The 20,899-nt window shown below is 37.9% G+C and overlaps 1 protein-coding gene across 1 annotated transcript in view; it reads left to right on the forward strand.

Moving 5' to 3' along the window:
* The first annotated feature begins 10,987 nt into the window (after nucleotides 1-10,987).
* The window catches only part of DIO2 (iodothyronine deiodinase 2), a 222,778-nt gene continuing 212,866 nt past the window's right edge, over nucleotides 10,988-20,899 (forward strand). Inside the window, 2 exon segments of the mRNA XM_054567191.1 lie at nucleotides 10,988-11,091; nucleotides 11,218-11,437. Of these exon segments, the coding sequence (XP_054423166.1) occupies nucleotides 11,323-11,437 (115 nt within the window). The 5' untranslated portion in view covers nucleotides 10,988-11,091; nucleotides 11,218-11,322.

Genomic DNA, 20,899 nt, shown 5'->3' on the forward strand with positions numbered 1-20,899 from the left:
CATCACATAGTTCACCAGGACATTAGCACTGGATAGTTAATGTGGAACAAAACACCTGGAATTATAACATTGGTCCCTAAATCCCAAGTTGGTTTTGCAGTATGGTATTTTAAGGAAAGTGGAGAGACCCGTATGATCAATTAACATCAGTTGCTCCATTGTTGTGGACTTTCGACTATCGCCATCAGGAAATTGTGCTTCACCCCTACACACTATGACAGGTAAATCTTTGCTGGGCCTTAGAGGCCTGCAGTATCCAGCTAATTTGTGGCTGATTGTGGTTTCATTGCCTATTCATTCCCTTAGCATCCCTTTATTCCAGGACATTTGGCTTGAGAAACTTGCTGAGTTCATATGCCAATTTCTTGTCAGTGAGCAATTTATTTGCTGACTTAAGCTAAGTGTCTGCTATAAAAATCACTTAGAATTGTGTACTTCTATCTTTATTTGTCTTTACCTTTAGTACTTCCTCTCTCTCTAGATTGTTATTGCAACCCAAAACCCTTTCTACCAAAGTGATGTTTGTATATTTTGAAGTTTAAAATCAAAAAGTTTGAGCTCCCCAAGGTCTGGCATTTTCAGCTGTTTTGTTACATTTGTAATAATGCAGTATGCTGAAGCAGGGGATAATGTGCTTTTCACATTATAACTGGCTTTTGTAACTCACATTAACAAAGCTTCCTAGGCCCTATGAGCTAGTTATGTGTGTACTGCCATATAGCTAGATGGTACACGTTTTCAGTGTGGTACTATCACGTGGGCTGATGCTTGTCAGCCGAAGAGGAGGTGGTGCTATTGATGATAAACTTTTGGTACCTGCACAGTAAAAGAAACTGTAAGCCTTTACACTAATATTACTAATGATATTGTAACTTAGTGCATACTCAACTGCATAGTTCACTACAAAACAAATGTTGGAATAGTCAAGAGCCATCTCTTTCTTCAGCCTCTGTGAGAGGACATCAATAGTAGCTGACATAACCTCAGTGACTTCTGTCCTGAAGTCGTCTACTATACTGAACTAGGAAAAGGTACCATCAATCAGTCAAGGACTACCCAAAACCCAGCACTGTAATGTGTGCTGTGAAATATGCACACAAGGTAGAATTCCTGTTAGTATTGCTCTTTGGTTCTCTGTAAATATTTGGTGAGTGAATGCAATCTAACAAAAATAGTTAAAATTCCTTTTAATTCTTTCCGCACGAAGAAAAGCAGCACTTTCCCTCTAAAAGGTTGTTCTCCTACACAGATCATACTTAATTTCTGTTCTCATTTGGCAGGGTATGTACCAGAATTTTGGTCAGGTTTTAAAAATAGATGCTCCTAAATATAAACTCTAACTGCTTTTCCCTAGAGAATATCCTTATGATTTATTGTAGGTTCCTAAAGAATTTAAAGAATCATCTTAAAAGTCTTTTTAGGTTCAGCTGCTAAAATAGGATGTATTAGGGTATTAAAAATGAACTCAAATTTACAGACATCTAAATGGATGGACTTAAAACCATGGTATCCCAGTTGGGTATCCTGCATGCTGAAGGGGAAAGAATGTTGAATCCAGAGGAATCCTGCTGCTCCTGTGGCTAATTGCCTGTATGACACTGAGCCTGCCACGTCACCTCTGATGTCTCCTAGCGCTTAACGGAGGAAGGTGGGCCAATGGTCTTCCGTGTGGTGGTCCAGCCCTGATAGCCTGTAAGTCTCCCACTGAAATGCACAATGGCATTCTTCCCTGGATTCAAAGGGAGCAGGACATAGTCTAAATGTCTACCTCAAAGCTAATTCTAAGAACTGCCAAGCCACCTTTGAATTTTGAACCTTGTTTGTCAATGATCTATCTAATAATGAGCCCTCTGTAAGGTCACTTCACCTGTGTAGCCCACCTTTCTCCTTTTTCTGTGTTTTGCTAAAAAAATGATGTAGGCTTAGAATTCTACCTCCATCACTAGTTTCTGGCTGTGAAAAATTTACTTTACTGAACTTATTCATCTCATCTGCACAGTGGAATTTATTGTGTCTACTTTAAGAACTGTTAGGAGACTTGTGTATAATGGCTCAGAACACGGCACATGGTGGTTCTCCATGAATGTTTCTTACTCTTCACTCCCATCTAGGCCTGGTCCACTTTGTAAAAATTTCCACTGAACTCTGAGATTCTTGTCTTCGTTTACTAAACAGCAACAAATCACTCAAAGTATGCACCAGTCAATGACAGAGCTACATATTCTCCTGTTTACTCTGTTAGAATGTATTAATTCACCAAACATTTACTGTCAGTTCATTAGATAGGTAGATTGATATACATTACATTGCTATGAACATTTTTATATCTTCCAATGTTATCTTCAAGTCATCATATGTGTCTGGGAAAGAGATGTAGGTACTATATACCTAAAACATACTGTGTCCTATGTTTCACCATTATTCTAAAGTACTTTGCATATTTTAACTCATTTAATCCTCACAATAACCCTCTGAGTTTGGTATTATTTATGCTTTTCATTTGAGGCTGTATCTCAAATGATGAAATTGAGGCACAATGAAATGGAGTAACTTAAGATCACACAAGTGTGGAGCCCACAGTTGAGTGTTCACATTCTTTGCCATTTGGCCACATGTGCAAACAGCCACCTAAAAATCATTAAAAAAAAATAATCATTGGCATTAAGGAGTTTCTTTTCTTTCTCCAAGTCCTTTAAACAGGAAAAGAAAGACAGGTAACTGCTGTCAACCACACTACACTGCTAAAATCTTGCTGAGTTTTGATGATGCCTTAGTTTTTAATTTTTATTTTTTATTTTTTTAAATTTATTTATTTATTTTTTCAAATACATTTGTCTCTACCTTCCCCCCACCACTTTCCCTTGCCCCCTCCTTCCCTACCTCCCTCCCTCAACTCTTCCCCTTTGGTTTTGTCCATGAGTCCTTGCTATATGTTCCTTGACTTAGCCAGGTGGAGTTAGAACCTAGGGAACAGAACAGACTCCAGCTCCCATCTCTACACTCTCTCCAGTGCCAAGTAAGTTTTTCTCCTTATAACTTCACTGTTTTTCAGCCATAATAAATACAGAGTATATTCTCTCTGAAGAGCCTCTGCTAGTAAAAGTCACTGTTGGTTCAGCAGGAAATAAAACAAAAGAAACCAGAGTGGATGTCAAGAGCAGCTGAGGAGAAGCGTGAAGAAAGGGTGGCTGGGATGGTGACCATCCTATTAAAATGTGTGAGTGGAAGTTGGGGGTGGATTTCATGAGTAAATATGGAATTTTGCCACCAAATTCTTTCCTCCAGAGCTAATATTCTCATGGGATATAAATATTAATACAAGGAAAAAGGCCCTGGGTGAAGAAAACTATTTTCCCCTTCAGGGACAGAGTTCTCTCAGGATGACAGTGAAGTTTTAAGAGTTTCAGAAAGTGCTAGTAGAATATTAAGCACTTTATCATTATCAACCCAGGAAGTGGCTACAACCTATAATTCTCTTTGGAAAGAGGAAAAGGGGAACCTGGTAATGGCAGCCTAGTCACGGACCCTTCTCTCTACTTGAAACCTTCTAAATTTTTCATGGTGTGTGGTCCTTTTGATCCTCATCATTATTCTGGACTAATTAAGGTCATTAAAATAGGAATCTGTGTCCATATGAGTGATATGACTACATTGTGCCTTACCTACATATATAACACACTGGCTGGGGTGGGGCATGCATCTCTATTTTTCATAATTTCATCATTGTGAATTAATTCTTTTATGATTTTTCTAAATCATTCTTTTGGAGCAGTCTAAAAGAGCTGGGGAAAAAAATGAAAGGTTTCCTCAGGCAACTGACTTAATGGATAGCTAAATGTCCAGTTTCAAAAGCTGTTACTTATAAAAGGCCAAAAAAATGTTAATATGGGCCACATAACTGTAGCATATTTTTCCAAGGTGGGAAAAGCAATAAATTACCAAATACCGTACTCATGGAACATATGGTTTTTAATAAGAGCAGCTGTTATTTCACTAAGGTGTACAGTATTTTAAGTCTTGGTTTTCTGTTTTGGAAGTGTTAATGAGTTTACTTGTTTTATTTAATTTATTTCCATTCTCTGTGTGTTTGTGCTGCTTAATTGCATGATGTGGTTTATATTCACTGCTTTTACGTGATAGAAATGCTACAATGTGCCTTTGGTCTTTTAATGCTTAACACTAAAAACCAAACATTAAAATGTGAGACCATGAGGGACACTCACAAACAGTTGTCTTTTGTTGACTAGATTCTTTAGCCATGTGTATGCATAATGGTTTGCACGTGGGCAGTTATCTGATTACTTACTGTAGGATAATTTGCTGAACTGAACTGAAATTTAAGTTACACTGAATGCAAATGAGAAATATGAAAAATATAAACACGCCCCAAAATGCAGACCTTCGTTTGGGAAATTTTAAGCCAGAAACATATAATCAATTAAAAATCAGCTTTGTTTGTACTAAGACTTGCCATCTTGGGAAATGAACACCAGAAATCAGGTAACTTCAGTGTATTTTAGAACAAACCTGTAACTCTTCTGATAATAAAGTAAATCTTCAGATGCTGTGAATATTTGGGACTTGAGGGATTACTGTTTATTGCATTTTGGGGTTAAATTAAGATGAATGAGAAATGTTTTCTGGCCTCAACTCTTCCAGTTGGAAATCTTTCTAAAATATATGAGTAGATTTTCTTAACCAACAAGACAATGAATTATGCCAATCTTTCTGCCAGTCTATTTTTTTTTTATGATTTAGACCCAGCGTGCCTCAGAGACATAATTCTTAATATCAATCATCATTGTACAATATGATAAGAAAGTAGAAAATGAAGGCAATGAGACCATCTGTATTACTGCCCCTCAGAAAAGTAGGCAGTCAGTCTCCACGGACTCCATTATAGACCAGCCCTGTAAAAATTGGTGAAAGTGGTATTAAAAATATAATTCTTTGTTGCAGGGATTGTCTTATACATTTTAGGATGTTTAGTAGCATTCCTGGCTTCTCTTTGGAGGGATAGTATTAACAGACATGATTCCTGTGAATGTAATAGGAAATTCAGAAAAGGTTAAGAGTGCTTTTGCAGGGGAAGTGGGTTAGCAGGGTCCTAAAGGATGTTTAGTGTTGGTACACCAGGTCAAAGAGCTTGGTGACTAAGGGGTTACTGGTTTTCTTGATCAAAAGATCATTGGTAACCCTGATAAGAAAAAAATCAGTAAGTTACATTATAATCACTAGGGGAGTCATGAAAATGTTCATGTCCCAGGCCTAGGAACAGCATTAATGTCCATCCTATAGACAAAAGTGGAATATAGAGGCCAAGTGTACTTCTCCCCAATATGATTAATATGAGACCTATAACATAAAAATAAATGAATTATTTTTCCTTCACTTTTTTTTTATTCTTCTTTTTTCTCTTCCTCTTCTTCTCCAATCTTCTTTTATCTCTTGTTTGCCTTCTGTTTCTTCATTCTTCTTCCTCTTCCTTCACTTTCTCTTTCCTTCTTAAATTAGACTAACGGAGGCCTCTACAAAGAGAGTCCACAGTCATGCCCAGTGTATTAGTTTCTTGTGGCTGCTGAAAAAAATTACCACAAACTGGCAGCTTAAACAATAGAAATGTATTCTCTCACAGTTCTGGGGGCCAGAAGTCCAGAATCATTTTTACTGGACAGAAATCAAGGTCTGTGCTTACTTTGGAAGCACTATAGCAAAACCCATTCATTCTTTGACCCTTCCAAGTTCTGGTAGCTGCCTGCATTCCTAGGCTTGTGGCCACATCCCTTTTCTCCACTCTCTGACACCAAAGTCACATGACCCTTTCTGTGTGCCAGTTCTTCTTCTGCCTCCCTCTTTTAAGGACAGTCATGATTACATTTAAGGCCCATTCTGATAATCCAAGATAATTTCTCCATGTCAAGATCCTTAATTAAATCTGCAAAGACCCCTTTTCCAAATAAGATAATATTTACAGTTCCAGGAATTAGAACTAGATATATTTGGGCACTATTATTCAGCTCACTGCAGTCAGAATAATATATAGTCCTTCCTTGACACATAGCAGTCAGTACTGAGTCCATTCTAAACACACATGAGCCCCTATGGCGGATATCACTGGAAAGCATGAAAAAGGAATCAGACCTCTTCATGTGCCTTCTGTTCTTTAGAACAGCATTCTGTGTTTGAGCAATATTTCCCTACCAAAGATTGAAGAAGGAAAAGACCTCATTTTAACTGTCCCGTCCCCTGAGTAGCAACCATCAAGTCCCAAATAATGAAGGTCCAGACCAAGAGTGTGTCCCTCATGGAGAGCTCCCTGTTTTCCTCAGAATTCGAAGCCTAGTTTTTAGTAAGGAAAAGCCATCCCCTGGACTTTTAAGTTGTAGTTTAAGTTGTCAACTTACCGTCTTCAACTCAAGCTGGAATAGATACAGAGAAGCTCAAAGAGAGGATTGGTAAGGAATCCTCCCAGCTAAAGATCCTGCTATATTCACACAAGACATTGAGACTGCAAGGAAAGAGATGTTTTAGGTCCTTCATGTTTAGTTTTCTTTAAACAATCCCATGACCCACTAGGATGAGGAGGGTGAAAATATAAAGGAGCATGAAAATTAATGACACTTTTGATTATAAGGAGACAATTTTCCCTTGCTAGGTCCTTTGGGGAAAGGACAGCAGATAAATTTGAAAACATCAGTTTGTATGGGACCTGCACTCCTGTATCATCTACTCGCAGAATTCTTATTCAGTGAATTTTAGAATAGTGACTCTAATGAGAAATAAATACTACTCTTTTAAAGGAGCATTTTAACACTATTCTAAAACACACTGAGTTGTTAGAATCCCATACAGCCAATAAGCACCTTGGCTTTTCCACATTAGTTTACTTGACATTAAATTCAGTGCAGTTTCTATAAGGATACTTTGTTCTCCAGCAATATTTGATTAGTAACCTCTTATGCCCCATGGGGAAATTATCTCAGAATCTCTGATGACCAGGAGTGGTTTTTCTCAGCTCAGTATTTCTCAGCCTTGGCACAATTGACATTTGGAGTGGGTAATCAGCTGTGGAGTTGTCTTGTGTATATTAGGATGTTGAGCAGCTTTCCTGTCCTCCTCCCTCTAGATGCAATCCCCCTGCCAAGGTGCAGCAACCAAAAATGTCTCCAGACATTGGCAAACGTCCCTTGAGAGGGCAAGATCATCCCCAATTGAGAATCATTGTTCTAGCTGTGTTATTTACTTAGCTAATAATAGTAGCTAGCATTTATGGATCATTTTCTAAGTGCCAGTAACTAAGTGGGCACATACTAAGCACTTCACCCATTTTAAAAATTAGAATCTTATAAAATCTCACAAGGTAAGTGCCATCATTAGCCCTACTTTACAAATAAGAAAATAAACACAACAATGTTGAACAAATGTGCTAAGATTCCATAACTTTTAAAGAGTAGAGCCAGGGTTTGAACCAGCAGTTAGGATTAGAATTCATGCTCTTAGCCATGATGTTGCAGCTGCTGTCCAGTGCTCACTGAAGAATAGGTTGTGACAGACTTGAAAAGTATCTTCCTTTCCAGCTACTTAAAGGTTGTAAATAAACTATAGCAATCAGTGAGAGGATTGAGAAGAGCCATTGATTGACAGCATTGTATGAGTGGGATACTCATCTTGAGACTTACATATAAGTTATTTTCTTTAATCCTCACAGTAGCCCAATTAAATAGATATTGCTATAGTCAATTTTTGTATGGGAGAACTTGACTCCAAAAAAACTAAGTAATTTTACCTAAGGTAAGAGCCAGTATAATAATTGGCAGAAACAGAATCAGACCCAGGGCTTTCTGACTTCTAAGGCCATGTTCTCTTTATTTTACTCTTATACCTTTCTTGGGTTTTAAAAACATGCAGGGAGGAACATTTTTAGGGTCTTCAGCTGTATCTTCTGGTCCAACCTCCTTTTCTGTATGAATTCCAAATTACCTGGAGCTGATACTTAGAGATTTTGAACTCTCACTTATCCTTCCCAGAAGTCTTCTGACAGAGTTTAGTAAAATGTGCAGACTTTGATGGGTGGGCATGGGTGTCCATAGACCTGGTGTGGACCTTGGCTCTGCCACTTTGCTGCTATCTGACCTTGGGCAAACCACTTAACAACTGGGAGCTTCAGCTTCCTTATTTGTAAACATGAGGCTAATAATAATAATGCCTACTCTGCAGGGTAAAGATTAGAAATAATGTATGAAAATACTATTATTAGTTGCTACAATTTTGCTCATTAAAATCTCAAGCTATGCATTTTGTGATTTTTCTTTTTGCTCTCTTCCTTCAAAATCACTGGAAATGCTTCCCACTCCAATTCTTCCCGCCCCCATCAAGGGTACCTGGACCCTTCCATTTAGAAATTCATTAAGTTTCATTATGGATTAAAATGAAGATATCCTGGGAGGAGACAGAACATTTGAAGCCTTCGTTAGGACCCTTTCAGGCACCTGGAGAGGGAAGGTGAAGACAAAGAACCAATGACATCACAAGATTTTTTTAGATAGACCATGTGAAGAAGATTATTTTAAAAGATAACATCTCTGATTTGCAGAGAACAATAATGAATATTAAGAGCTTAATAATTTTTTTATTTTTTACATCAGAAAATTTTTTATTGAGGTATAAGTGGTATACAACCTTATTATTAGTTTCAGGTATATAATACTTCAGTATTTGTACATATTGCAAAATGATCACCACAAGTTTAGTTATCATTCATTCCCTTTCATAGTTACTAATTTTTTTTCCTCATGATGAGAACTTTTAACATCTAGTCTTTTAGCAACTCTCAAATATACAATGTAGTATTATTAACTCTAGTCACCATGCTGTATATTACATTCCCATGATATTTATTTTGTTTTATTTTTTAAAATATTTATTTATTTATTTATTTTTATAAAGAGGGGAAGGGAGGGATAAAGAGAGGGACAGAAACATCGGTTCCCTCTCGTATGCCCCCAAATGGAGACCGGGCCCACAAACCCAGGGATGTGCCCTGACTGGGAATCAAACTGGTGACCTTTTGTTTCACAGGCTGGCACTCAACCTGTTGAACCATGCCAGCCAGGAACCATTATATTTACTTTATAACTGGAAGTTTGTGCCATTTGATCCCCTTAAAATATTTTTCTTTTTATCAAAGTCTGAATTGTGATTTAAATAGAGGATTAACCTAGAACTTTTAAAACCATAGATGTATGAGCATGCATTTGCACACACGCATAATTGATGTGCAGGATGGGAAGAAAGAAAGTACAAGAAATAGTGAGGAATGTAATTCTCTAGGACAATATTGTGAATTTTGCAACTCAAATATGTAGGGAAATACTAATAGAGTTCTTGGTACTTCTAAATTGAGCAAAAAAAGTATCTATAATTCATAGGAAGCTGTATCACATGTACTCAATTCAATGGACCTTGCAAGGTGACCAGTTACTCAAGGGAAATGTCATTTAAAAAAAGTCGATGGAGAAGAAGGTGTTTATATCTTAGTTGCCTCGCTGAGAATGTGGGTCACAGTTTACAGAGATTCCAAAGGTAATGTGATAATATGGTGTGTCCACTCAAGGGCAACCAGTGGAAATGTTCTGAATCAAAAATAACTCAACATTTGAGAATTCTGAAAGGACGTTCAGGACATCTCCATCCAGAGAAATTGGGAAGGAGGAATTTGTTTGAAGATTTCATGTGATTATGTTATCAATTATTTGTTGAACATTTAAATCTCATTACCAGTTAGATTTCACCAAAATGAAGACTTCAGGGAAAGCTCATATTCATCTATTGGGCCAAAAACAGTTAAGTGCAATTAAACTAGATTTTAGAAGATGCTTTTTGCAGTCTCTGTGTAGACCAAGACTATGAAATTCTATTACATTTAGGCAATCATGCTATCACATCCTGGTTATCAGAAATGGTCATGGTGAAAGTCAACAATGGGATATTAGATATTTGCCATCTCAGCAAAAACCATTATAATAGCAAAGTCTGCATGTAGCTAAATGATTGCTAAGCTTCTCTTTTGTTTTCACTCAATAATGGGTACAATAAAATTTCACTTCTAACAAAGAACTTGAAAACAACTCCTTTGTTCTATCATGATATAATTTGACCTGAACATTCATTTGTACAGTCAAGAAATGAAGATGAAATGACAAATACAATTATTTCAGTAGTTACTTTTTGGAAGTCACATGTGTTGATTCTATAAAGCTAGGAATATAGAATTTTTTTCTTAGGAAAACAATCTGTAGCATCAAATGTGTCAATATGAACTTTAAATAAAACTTTGTAATAAAGGAAAAAGTCAGATTAAGAATGAAAAATATATGGAGACAACTGTTCTTAAACAACAATAAAAAAAGACAAAAAATAAGCCCAGTAAATTTAAAATGATTTTTAAAAAAGAATGAAAAATATTGTTAATCTGGATGGGAAGATGACAAAGAGAAAGACAAAAATGAGCTCATAAATTTTTGGAGGTACTTGATTTGGAAGATGAGGTACAGAGGGATTCAAATATGGAAGCTGAGTTTTCCTTCTGCCAGTCCTTCTAGAACATCCTTCTAGAACAGAATCACAGTATGGTTTATAACCTTCAGGCAAAGAGAATAGATAGCCTCCTTTAGCCTTTTGGAAGAACCAAGACAAGCCATTCAAGGGAAAGATAAATTTCCAGGAAAAGAAGTTACAAGAAGCTACCTCCCACTAACTGTCACTTCAGGTCAGTGGAAATAGACATACATGCCCAGGACGTGTGCAGATACTTTGGGGAAGTTGGAGACACCCTGAGTACTGCTGAATGGAAAACATTTCAAAGGCAAGGGGCAGTGAGAGAACCAAAGCCAATCAGAGTGAAGAGGATGTTTGGACAGAGAGAGGGGGTGGGTATATAAAGACTAAGGGTTTGGAACCTCTTCCTCTCTCTCTCTTTCTCTCTCTCTCTCCCCCTACCACCGCCATCTCCCCCTCTCCTTCCCCCACTGTTTCTGTCCTAGCCAACTTCCTGGCAGATATTCAGCACTCCAAGAGGACAAGAGGGATCAGGTGAGTCTGGGGTGAACTTGACCACATTTATTTGCATACATTTTTCAGCTGCTCTGGGAGACTGTCTACATTCTAGTCAAAAGGACCAGCATACCAGCATTCCCAATATATTCTTATTTGTTTAAGGAGTCTGCCATTGACATGTGAGCTCACAAATGCACATTCAAGAAATGAGTGGACTACGTGACTGTCATTGCTTCCTCTCATCCTCTCTGCTTGGTCAAGGCCAGGATGACACTCAGGCCTCCAATTGTAAAACAGGTCCATGCGCTCTGCAGCCTATTTGGCAAGTACACTGTGATACTAAATGAGTCTCTGCTTTTGGAAGATCTCCTTTGGAACAGAGGTAAATTATGGTTCTAAGATATATTTTGAGTACATAGCTGCAGAATTTTTTCTAGGAACTGTTTCTTACAAACATCAGAAAATAGAAGTATTAGTCTAGAGAAGAAATTCCAGCTTCTAGAAGACCTGTGTCTCAGCTGTGTGCATTTTTTTGATGTCTGATGATGCTCCCAGAATGATGTTTTGGTTAAGTGATGAGACCAACCACAGCAGCAGAACCAAGTACGGTAATGGTGTCCAATGGTTAGCTTTAACTCTTTGTTTCCATGGCATCTGTGCAGAGATTCTAACCCATTTTACATGTTATCATATTTTTTAAAACAGAAGAGTTGCAGGAGTGGGGGGACAATTTCAAGTATCATTTTTTGCTAGCCCCGATGTTAATCTAGTGATTACTCTGAGAGTTTCAGTTTGAGATAGATGACCATCAACATGAATCTGTGCAATTAAAATACAGTTTAATATATTTGTTGTTCACATTGAGGACTGAGACCATAAAATGCAATGCTTTACTTTGGATTATTTTAAAATGAAGATCAAAAGGAATTGATGGATAGTTTCAAAATACAATGGTATTGTCAGAACTGATGATCAAAGGTGTTTGTATTACCCTCCACCTCACAATAAACTTAATTCCTACTTTATTTACAAGTAGAATGAATGAAGCTCACTTAAACTTATTTTTGGAAAGAAGATTATTGGGACCTCAATAAGTATTAAGTTATATGGGACTTGGAAAAGAAAGATTAGTTATTCTCATAATTGTCTTCTTATTCCTTAATCTCATGATTAAAGGTGATCACTGAGAAAAATGTTCAAAAGAATGTGACAATAACAATTCTGGCTTTAGGGTGCAAGCCTAATGTGTGCCTTGTATTCCACTATGGGAACTTGACACCTCCCAGCTATCACTTCCTGAAAACTCTGGCAGAGCTGGCCTATTAACTTTATCACCCAGGCAGGGGAAGGCAGAGCAATGGGATAAGGGTGAAACCCTATGGCTAGAAGTGCGTCATTGTCAAGATTCTAACTTTTATTTGGAGGGGGGTAGTTCACAAGAGTTCAGTAAATTATTAGTAACCCATTATTATTTTTACAAAATCTCCTTATCTGTTTTGCATTCAGCCATCAGTGAAGAGCAGGAGGTCTCCACTAAAAATATTTCTTAAATGTCAACTGCGTGGACTTTGTTTTGTTTCAAAGCTTCTCAATACACCATTGCATTGTGTGTAAATCTATAACCTGCTTGACTCATTCTAGAAGCAGTCAGGACAAAAACTCTAAATAGTAAAAGGTTTTAATTTAGCAGATTGTGTGTGTTCTTATGTGTATATGAACAAATACATGTATAGGTGGCTTTAATTATTAATAATGTTAGTTTTTCTTGCATAACACACACACATACATACTGCTGTATATTTGTATAAAGGTCTGTGTTTTCCCAAGTACTTCTCATAGGTGATCTTATTCTGAACTTCATAATCACCCTGTCGAAAGGTTAAAGGACCTGCCCAGATTCACACTGAGTAAGTGGGGGGGCCAGTGCCGCAGTGAAGTTTCCTGATTCCTAGCCAGGAGTTCTTTCCACTGCAACAGCTGTCACTGGTTACCGGGAAGGCAAGGCGAAGAAACTGATTTAGCTTCTCTAAAGTTGAGAATTATTGATAGTGACAGAGAGATCAGCAGTGCTGTTATTTTCCAAGTCAGTTGATCGAAGACAGTCCTATGTATGTTGAGGTAAGTTGTGCAAGTGGCCATGGATAATAACTTTGATGTGTTCTTTCTATATTATGCCTATTCCATCATCACCTGGTGCTCTAATTCTTTTCTTACCTATCTTTTTGGTTGCCTTTTTGGACAACTAAACCATCTAATAGCTATCCATTATGCTAGTAATTAAAACACTGATGCCAGATTCCCTATTACTTAAAATATGCAAAACTAGAACCTTAAATCATATTTTACCCCAACTGCCAAAAAAGTGGCAATATAATAAAATTGTTTCCAATGCTTCCCTTTAGTCAAGAAAGTTTTTAATGGAGGTTGGTATTCATGGTATACAAATTTACACTATTATTTCAAGGTTAAAATGTGGTAAACAATTTTTTTAGACATTCTCTTTTGACACCCCTATTTATCTAATTTATGGTTAAGTCTAAAAACAGAGATAAGGCAACTTGAATGGTCTTTGGTTTATTTAACCAGGGCTCACTGGCAGGATTAGTAAAAGAAATGGAAAACTGCTACCACATTACAAACAACAGAATGATCATAATCAAAATCAACCATGTTGACAATTAAGCATTCTCTGTTTGAACTCAAAATACAATTAGCAAATCATGAGCAACAGAAAAGCCCTTGTTAATAAACTTGGTGTGATAATAAGTATTCAGAAAGTTCAACCTGAAACATTAGACTTTTGTAATTAAAAATCTGTTTGTCCCATAAGGCCCTAAAGGCAATTTGCACAATTGAAACACTTTTTTTTTCCTTCAAAAATAAAAGTAAAAACCTTGTATTCCAATGAATAGAGGTTAAGCTGTTATAAGAACAACAACAACAAAACAGAACCAAAAAACCCAAATGTAGTGGCTTATAGAGATAGAGATGTATTCCTCATATTACATTTCCATTGTTCCAGGTGGCACAGCAGATTGATTCTTTTAGACCATTAAAGGACACAGGCTTCTTCATTTCTGCTGCATTACCTTCCCTGCTGTTGTACTCACTATTACCAAAGCTGGGTCTCTATCACATCTGTGTTACAGCCCGTAGAAGAAAGGATCCAAGAGAGTCCAGAGCAAGTGTCTTTAAGGAGATAATTCAGAAATGACAGAGATCTTGTCTGGGAAGCCCTTTATATGCCTTCAATTCTAAATGATAATTTTGCTGGGTAGAATAATCTTGGTTGTAGGTCCTTCCTTTTCATCGCTTTGGGTATTTCTTGCCAATCCCTTGTAGCCTGCAAAGTTTTTGTTGAGAAAGAAATTGGCAGTCTTATAGGAGCTCCCTTGTAGGTAACTAACTGTTTTTCTCTGGGGTGTACACCTGAAACTAATATAATACTGTATATGTCAACTGTAGCTGAAAAATAAAAAATGGCTTACCTTAAAAAAAAAAAAGTAACATTTAACAATTCCATTCCTCTCCCATTGACTGGAACTTTAGCACATAAAATAACTTAGCTTCAAGGGATACTGAGAAATATAGTCTGTAACTGGGAGGTCATGTTTCCATAAAATGAAGTGAAGAAGGAATGTTGGAGAGTATGGGGGTGAGTTCAATTCTTAACAGAAAGTAGAGAAGAAGCAATATTGGAGAACATCTGGAAGTATCTACCACAGCCAGAGTAAACAAAGAAAAAAGCATTTATTCAACAGGAATAATACATCATCAAAGATATTCAAACAATTAAAATTGAATTAATACTGGTAGTACTTGGGTTATTTGAAAATAGTGGCTCTTGAATTTTTTCAGTCTTTGTACCACTTCTTTGAGGTAAAAGCTGTGCAGATCAGCTATACTCTGCACAAAGATTGAGTTGTGTATGTGGCTTTGTTTTTAATGAGAAAATATGAAAGTAGTACCTACTTTTTGTATAACATGAGTAGATTAGACAGGCATGCCATTCTTTTATATATTATTGAAAAGCGAACTTTCCTTTCATTAGCTGCCTTTCCTTCTATTTTATGAAGTCAGTACTCCCATTGGGCTTCTAACTGAAACACAGTGCAGACTTGATTTACCTCCCTTACCTCTGTATTTCTCACCTACCAACTCCACATATTCTGTCAACTCTGTTGCAGAAAAATCTCCCCAATTCACCTTCCAGCCTAGCTAGGCCTTTATCATATTGAGCCTGGAACTGTTGCCTACCTGATCTTTCTATAATCAAATTATCCTTACTTATTCAAATCACCACATTGTCAACAGGTGGTCACCCCCCAAATAAATAAAAGCATCTAATCATAATTCTTCCATCCTTAAAACATTCCATTTGTTCTTTAATCTCTATAGAATAATATCTCGGTTCACTACTTTGGCATACAAAGCTCTTTTCAGTTCAGCTGTGGCTTCATCTCTCATCACTCAGCTCCCACCCAACCTAAATTCTATCCATACTTCATGCTTTGCTAATCTCCAAACCCAACTGCTTTTTCATGTCTCTGTAGTTTTGTACATGATGTTCTTGCGACCTAGAGTAGCCTTTTCCATTTCTTTCTGCCTGACAACGTTCTATACTTTAAAGATCCTATTATAATTATAAAGTTACTTCCCCAAATGAAGTTGGTCACCCTTGTTTGCTCCTATAGTATTCTTGGTTATCTTAACTGCTACCATAATTATGTGTTTACATGCCTGTCTCACCCAGAGTATGCTCTGCTTGACAAGCCAGGCCCACCTGGGCCGTGCACAATGGCTGGCACAAAATAGCCACTCAGCAAATGTTTTTCTGGGAACAATGACCTAAAGTCTCAGTTGCTAGACATAGCACAAAGACAGTTGTGGTGCAGTAGCCATTTAACAACAAAACAGTCAACTGTTTACTGCACACTTACTCTAAAAATGTTCTGTTGCTTGGTACTACAAGGGGATCAAGAAAGAGTAAAGCAACTCTAGCCCTTAACTCTTTGCTCTTAAGCTTAAAATTTAATTAAGCATCTAAGACTGGTATTTTGGAAATTAGAGCACCCATGTTTCTTTTTTATTGCTTTATCTTGGACCTATTAGACTGTAAAGTCCATTTTTATCATTGTCTCCCCAGCTCCTGTCATTGTTCACATAGTAGGTGTTCAAAAATCTTTGTTGAGAAAGAATGCATAAAAAGTTTTCAAAAATACACAGAGTGACTGATTTTAAATTTGGTGGCATAGCCCCTATAGATACTTTTGGAGATGAGATTAAAGTACAGGTAAAGAAGATTTAAGTCAATTTGAAACATCTTCTTAAGTAAGGGTTTAAATTTGAGTGGTAAACACACAATGCAATATACAGATGGTGTATTAATAGAATTGTACACTTGAAACCTATATATTTTTATTAACCAATGTCACCCAATAATTTTAATTTAAAAATTAAAATAAAAAAATACAAAATACAAGATCAAGAAAATGTGGAAGTCATGTCAAGGATATAAGAAAAAAAATATGAGAAAATGTGTTGTATTAATCGGTTAATGCCATGTAAATGCTACCTAATAAACCACTCAAAACTCAGTGTCTTACAATGAACATTTACTTTTACTCTTGTAGGTATGCTGGGTTAGGCTGGATCAGCCAAGTAGCTCTGTGTGAGGCTGCAGGGCACTTAAGCGGGGGTTGGCTCCAGACTGTGGCTGGGTTCAGGTCTGTTCCACGTCTCCATGCTTGTGTTATCTTAGGGAATGGTAAGCATAACTTAGGTGTGAGAGGGATATAAATAATTGGGATGAGCTTTCATTTTTTGATTTATTCATTGTTCACAATTATCCATGTTAGAATTATACATGTATACCATGCAATTTTATAATACCTCCTACTATAATTAATGGGGTATATCTCCCAGCCTCATTGATGTTGGCATTGGCCAGTTTTAGGCTAAGACCTCGAGAAACATTGTGATTTTCTGTTCACCCTCTTGTGTTCTGCCCTTTGCCATAAAAAGAACTTGCCCTCAGATACATGGTGATAGAAGGAGACTAGGCTTCAGTACACTCAATAGAGTATACAGATGTCATATCATAATGTTGTACACCAAAATTAATATACAAGGTCTGTCCAGAAAAAGTCCGGCCATTGTTAATATAATGAGAATGGTTTGGGTGAAATCGATGTAGCCTGGCAGCCCAGCAGAATGGACTGGAATGCACATGCATGAACAATGATGACTTCACTGTACTAGTCAGTGGGGGCAGTGGGTACCTTTGAGTGAGCACGTGTACTCTGTGGCCATTGCATTCAAAATGACTGAGCAAGTAGAGCAATGAAGCTGCATCAAAGTTTGTATTAATCATGTGGAAATTATTCGGATAATTCAGAAGGCTGCAGCTATGGACAGCTGGTGATTGGCAGCTTCAGCATGACAACATACCTGCTCATGCATCACATTTCATGCAGTTTTTTGGCAAAAGATCAAATCACCCAGGTGACTCAGTCCCCCTACAGCCCATATTTGTTGCCCTTCAACTTCTGGCTTTTCCCAAAACTAAAATCACCTTTGAAAGGGAAGAGATTTCCGACTGTCACTGAGATTCAGGAAAATACAACGGGGCAGCTGATGGTGACTGGGAGAACTGTGTGAGGTTGCAAGGCACCTACTTCGAAGAGGGCTGCGGTGTCATTGTCCTGTATACAATGTTTACTGTATCTTGTGTCTTCTTCAATAAATGTCTCTTTTCCACATTACATGGATGGATACTTTCCGGACAGGCCTCGTATATAACATTATTAAGCAACATTAACCCAGTAGACTAAAATTTTAAAAAGAATCACAATAACTTACCCCCAAATAGCTGCTGGTCCAAAAGGATGAAAGATATAGAATGTCAATTTGTTTCTCATCCAAAACTTGGAGCCTAGTCATTTACAGAATGAAGCAAATCTGCCCCCTGCTATCCCTCAAACCAGTGAGTAAGAAAAGTATACCCTATTGTTGTAAGAACCTAGGTTTTTAGCAATAGTTGATGAATACATCTGTGAAAGCATGCAAAGACAAGGAATATTCAGAAATTCTGTTGGCTCAGTATTTTTGAATGGTGGCATGAATGGGATGTGGTGACTAACTGGATAAAAAAGCAATAAGGGAGAAGGGGCGGGTCAAAGGTGACTGAGTGGTCAAGTCCAGGTTGGATGCTGGCACTATGGGCTAAAATAGGGAAGTTAAGACAGACTAGTTCAGTAACCACAGAATATTCAAGCTGAATGAGATTTTGAAATTACCTTGGAGATTGCACTCTCCAAGGTAGAATTGGTCTGCAGAATAGTTTTGTTTGGCCAGTATAAATTTTTTTAAATTTGAATTTGAATGTATTAGGTAAGTCGTACACTCTCAAGTTCTTTACCTTCCAGACCTCTCCCTTTCACACTCCATACCTTTGAATGCATTTAAGTTTATGTTCCCTAATTATGCCACCACTTCTTATCCCCAGGTGCACCAGTTTTAAGATGAATATGATTAATATGAGATATGTGAATTATAGTGATGATAACCAGGATGAATTGAACATTTACTATGGGTTTGGAGCTGTCTTATCTCATGAATCTCCGTTTCATAGACAAGGCAAAATTAAGTTAAGTAATTTGTCCAAGGCCAACAGCTGCAAGTGGAAGAGCCACAATTTGACAACTGCAGTTTATTGAACACTTTCCACTGGGTCAGCTCTAAGAGGAGACAGGGATTACTTTTGTGTAAACACTTTCGCCAGCTGTCTTATCCTGACTCCTCCTTCCATTCCTCGTAGCAAATCCCTTTGCCACATCTTAGCCAGATTTATAACTTCCCAGTCACTTTTAGGTGTTAACTGACTAACCATTTTATAACTTCAATCTTGACTCTACCTCACATCTTTCTCTTCCTGATCAACAGCTCCACTTGGGGCTCAAGGGAACTGAAGGAAAAAAGTGGTGATTTTCTCTCATTCTTCTCCCATTCCTGTACTGGGCAACATGAAGCATTTATGGGTATATTTGGAAGGGGGATTGAAGCCATGATCTTGTTCTTTTACACTCTTCAAATTCTGTGACCTCTGTTATTGAGGAACTGTTGGAAGAAACAACAGAAAAATGGCAGATGGCTCTTGATTCAGTTGCCCACGTTGTCCTTCTCTTTCTTTAGATTGCCTTTGTTTCTCTGGCCAACACAAACTGGACAGCTACGCTGTCTGTATAACAGGTGTCCAAAAGATGACTCTATAGAATGTTACGTGTATAATGAGTTCTTTATAAATAGCTTGGGAGTAGGACTCTCCATGCCATTCTTATACCTGAATTAGGTCAATTCTTACACCTGCATTAGGTGTTGCAGCTCTGGCTTTACCTTGCCCACCCAGCTCAACCCCCAACATTATACATTATAGCTCTTGATCCTGGGCCCCCTTGGCTGGGGTACCAGCAAGAAAAGCTCTAACCCAAGTTAATACTTCCAAGAATAGCTCCAGCACAGCTAGATGCCCCAGGGGAAACTCAACATCCTTGCCACACCATAAAGTAGGGTTCCAAGAGCTTCTCTGCCACCTAGGTTCTCCAATCTAACGTCTCTCACCAATTCTTTTATTTAAGAAAGCATAATATAGACCAATAAACCAGCTACCTAGGCAGCCCTCCAAAAAGGGAATGAGAACACTAGCCTCCTCTTTCTACATCAAGAGTAGGCCTTTTCTCTCTTGGCTGTGGTATGGTTAAGAGGTGGTAGGGTGGCTACGGTTCCCCTCAGGCCAACAACGCAGAGCCAGCCCTGTAGACTCACTCTGCAATCTGCCAGCAGAGAGGGAGGTGAGGTCCACCATGTTGACTTTCAGCTGCCTGGAGCTGACAGTTGAAGCTGTAAGGATGGGTGAACTCTCAGAGAGAAAGAAAGTAGGGAGAAGAGTTGAGTGCTAGAGACTAACACATTTGAAGAATGGAAGGATAGATAGGGGCAGAGAGAGGGTCTGCAAAAGAGCATTTTACACCAAAAAGGGCCCTGTCCAAATACCCCATTTTCTATATCAGAAAGTAGAGGGGGAAAAAGGGCTACAGATTTGCTGAAGGCCACACAGCTGATCTGTAGCAGGCCCTTAACTGGATCCCCCTGTTTGCTAACGAAACTGGTGAATTTTCAGAGAAGTAGGAGGAGCTCAGGATTGCCCCCACTTGAGAAGTGAGAGAACTGGGGGAATAAGGTGAATCGAATTAGTTTTATCAAGAATACCAGGCCTTCACTTTGCCCTGAGGATATGTCCACAGAGATAAAAGCAGCCAGGTTTTGGGACAGCTGTTCACTGGAGGCATGTGCCATGTTCAGATTGGATGGCCTGGGTCACCAGCTGTCTGGTTACCAGGTAGGTAAAGTTGTGATGAAAATCATCTGGAGCCTGGTGCCTTCAAGATTCACTGGCTTAAAAAATTACAGCGATGGCTGATGGAAAGAAAGGATTCTCATGCAGCAAAAATTATTTTAGAGGAAAACATTGAGTGCGTAACTCTTTAAAAGCATGGATTAGAACTATTACACCCTTTGCTGCATGTTTAAAATATAACACCTACAGGTGAAACTGCTATGAAATTTTTTTTAGTTCTTAAAAAAATAAGTATTTTGATTTATTTTCTCTCCAGTAGCTAATGTGGACAGTACTCTTTGGTAACACACTATTAGAGAAACTGTGTGAAAACAGGTATGATTCCTGAGTATATCATAAAAACCTACATGAACCCCTGAGAAGGGCAGTTTATTAATATTTATCACATTTTCAAAGGTGCATATCCCCTTGGCCCCAGGAAGCATGTTT

Source organism: Pteronotus mesoamericanus, unplaced genomic scaffold, assembly GCF_021234165.1.
Source record: "Pteronotus mesoamericanus isolate MK-2021 breed Mesoamerican mustached bat unplaced genomic scaffold, CSHL_Meso_final contig_182, whole genome shotgun sequence".
NCBI classification, from domain to species: Eukaryota; Metazoa; Chordata; class Mammalia; order Chiroptera; family Mormoopidae; genus Pteronotus; species Pteronotus mesoamericanus.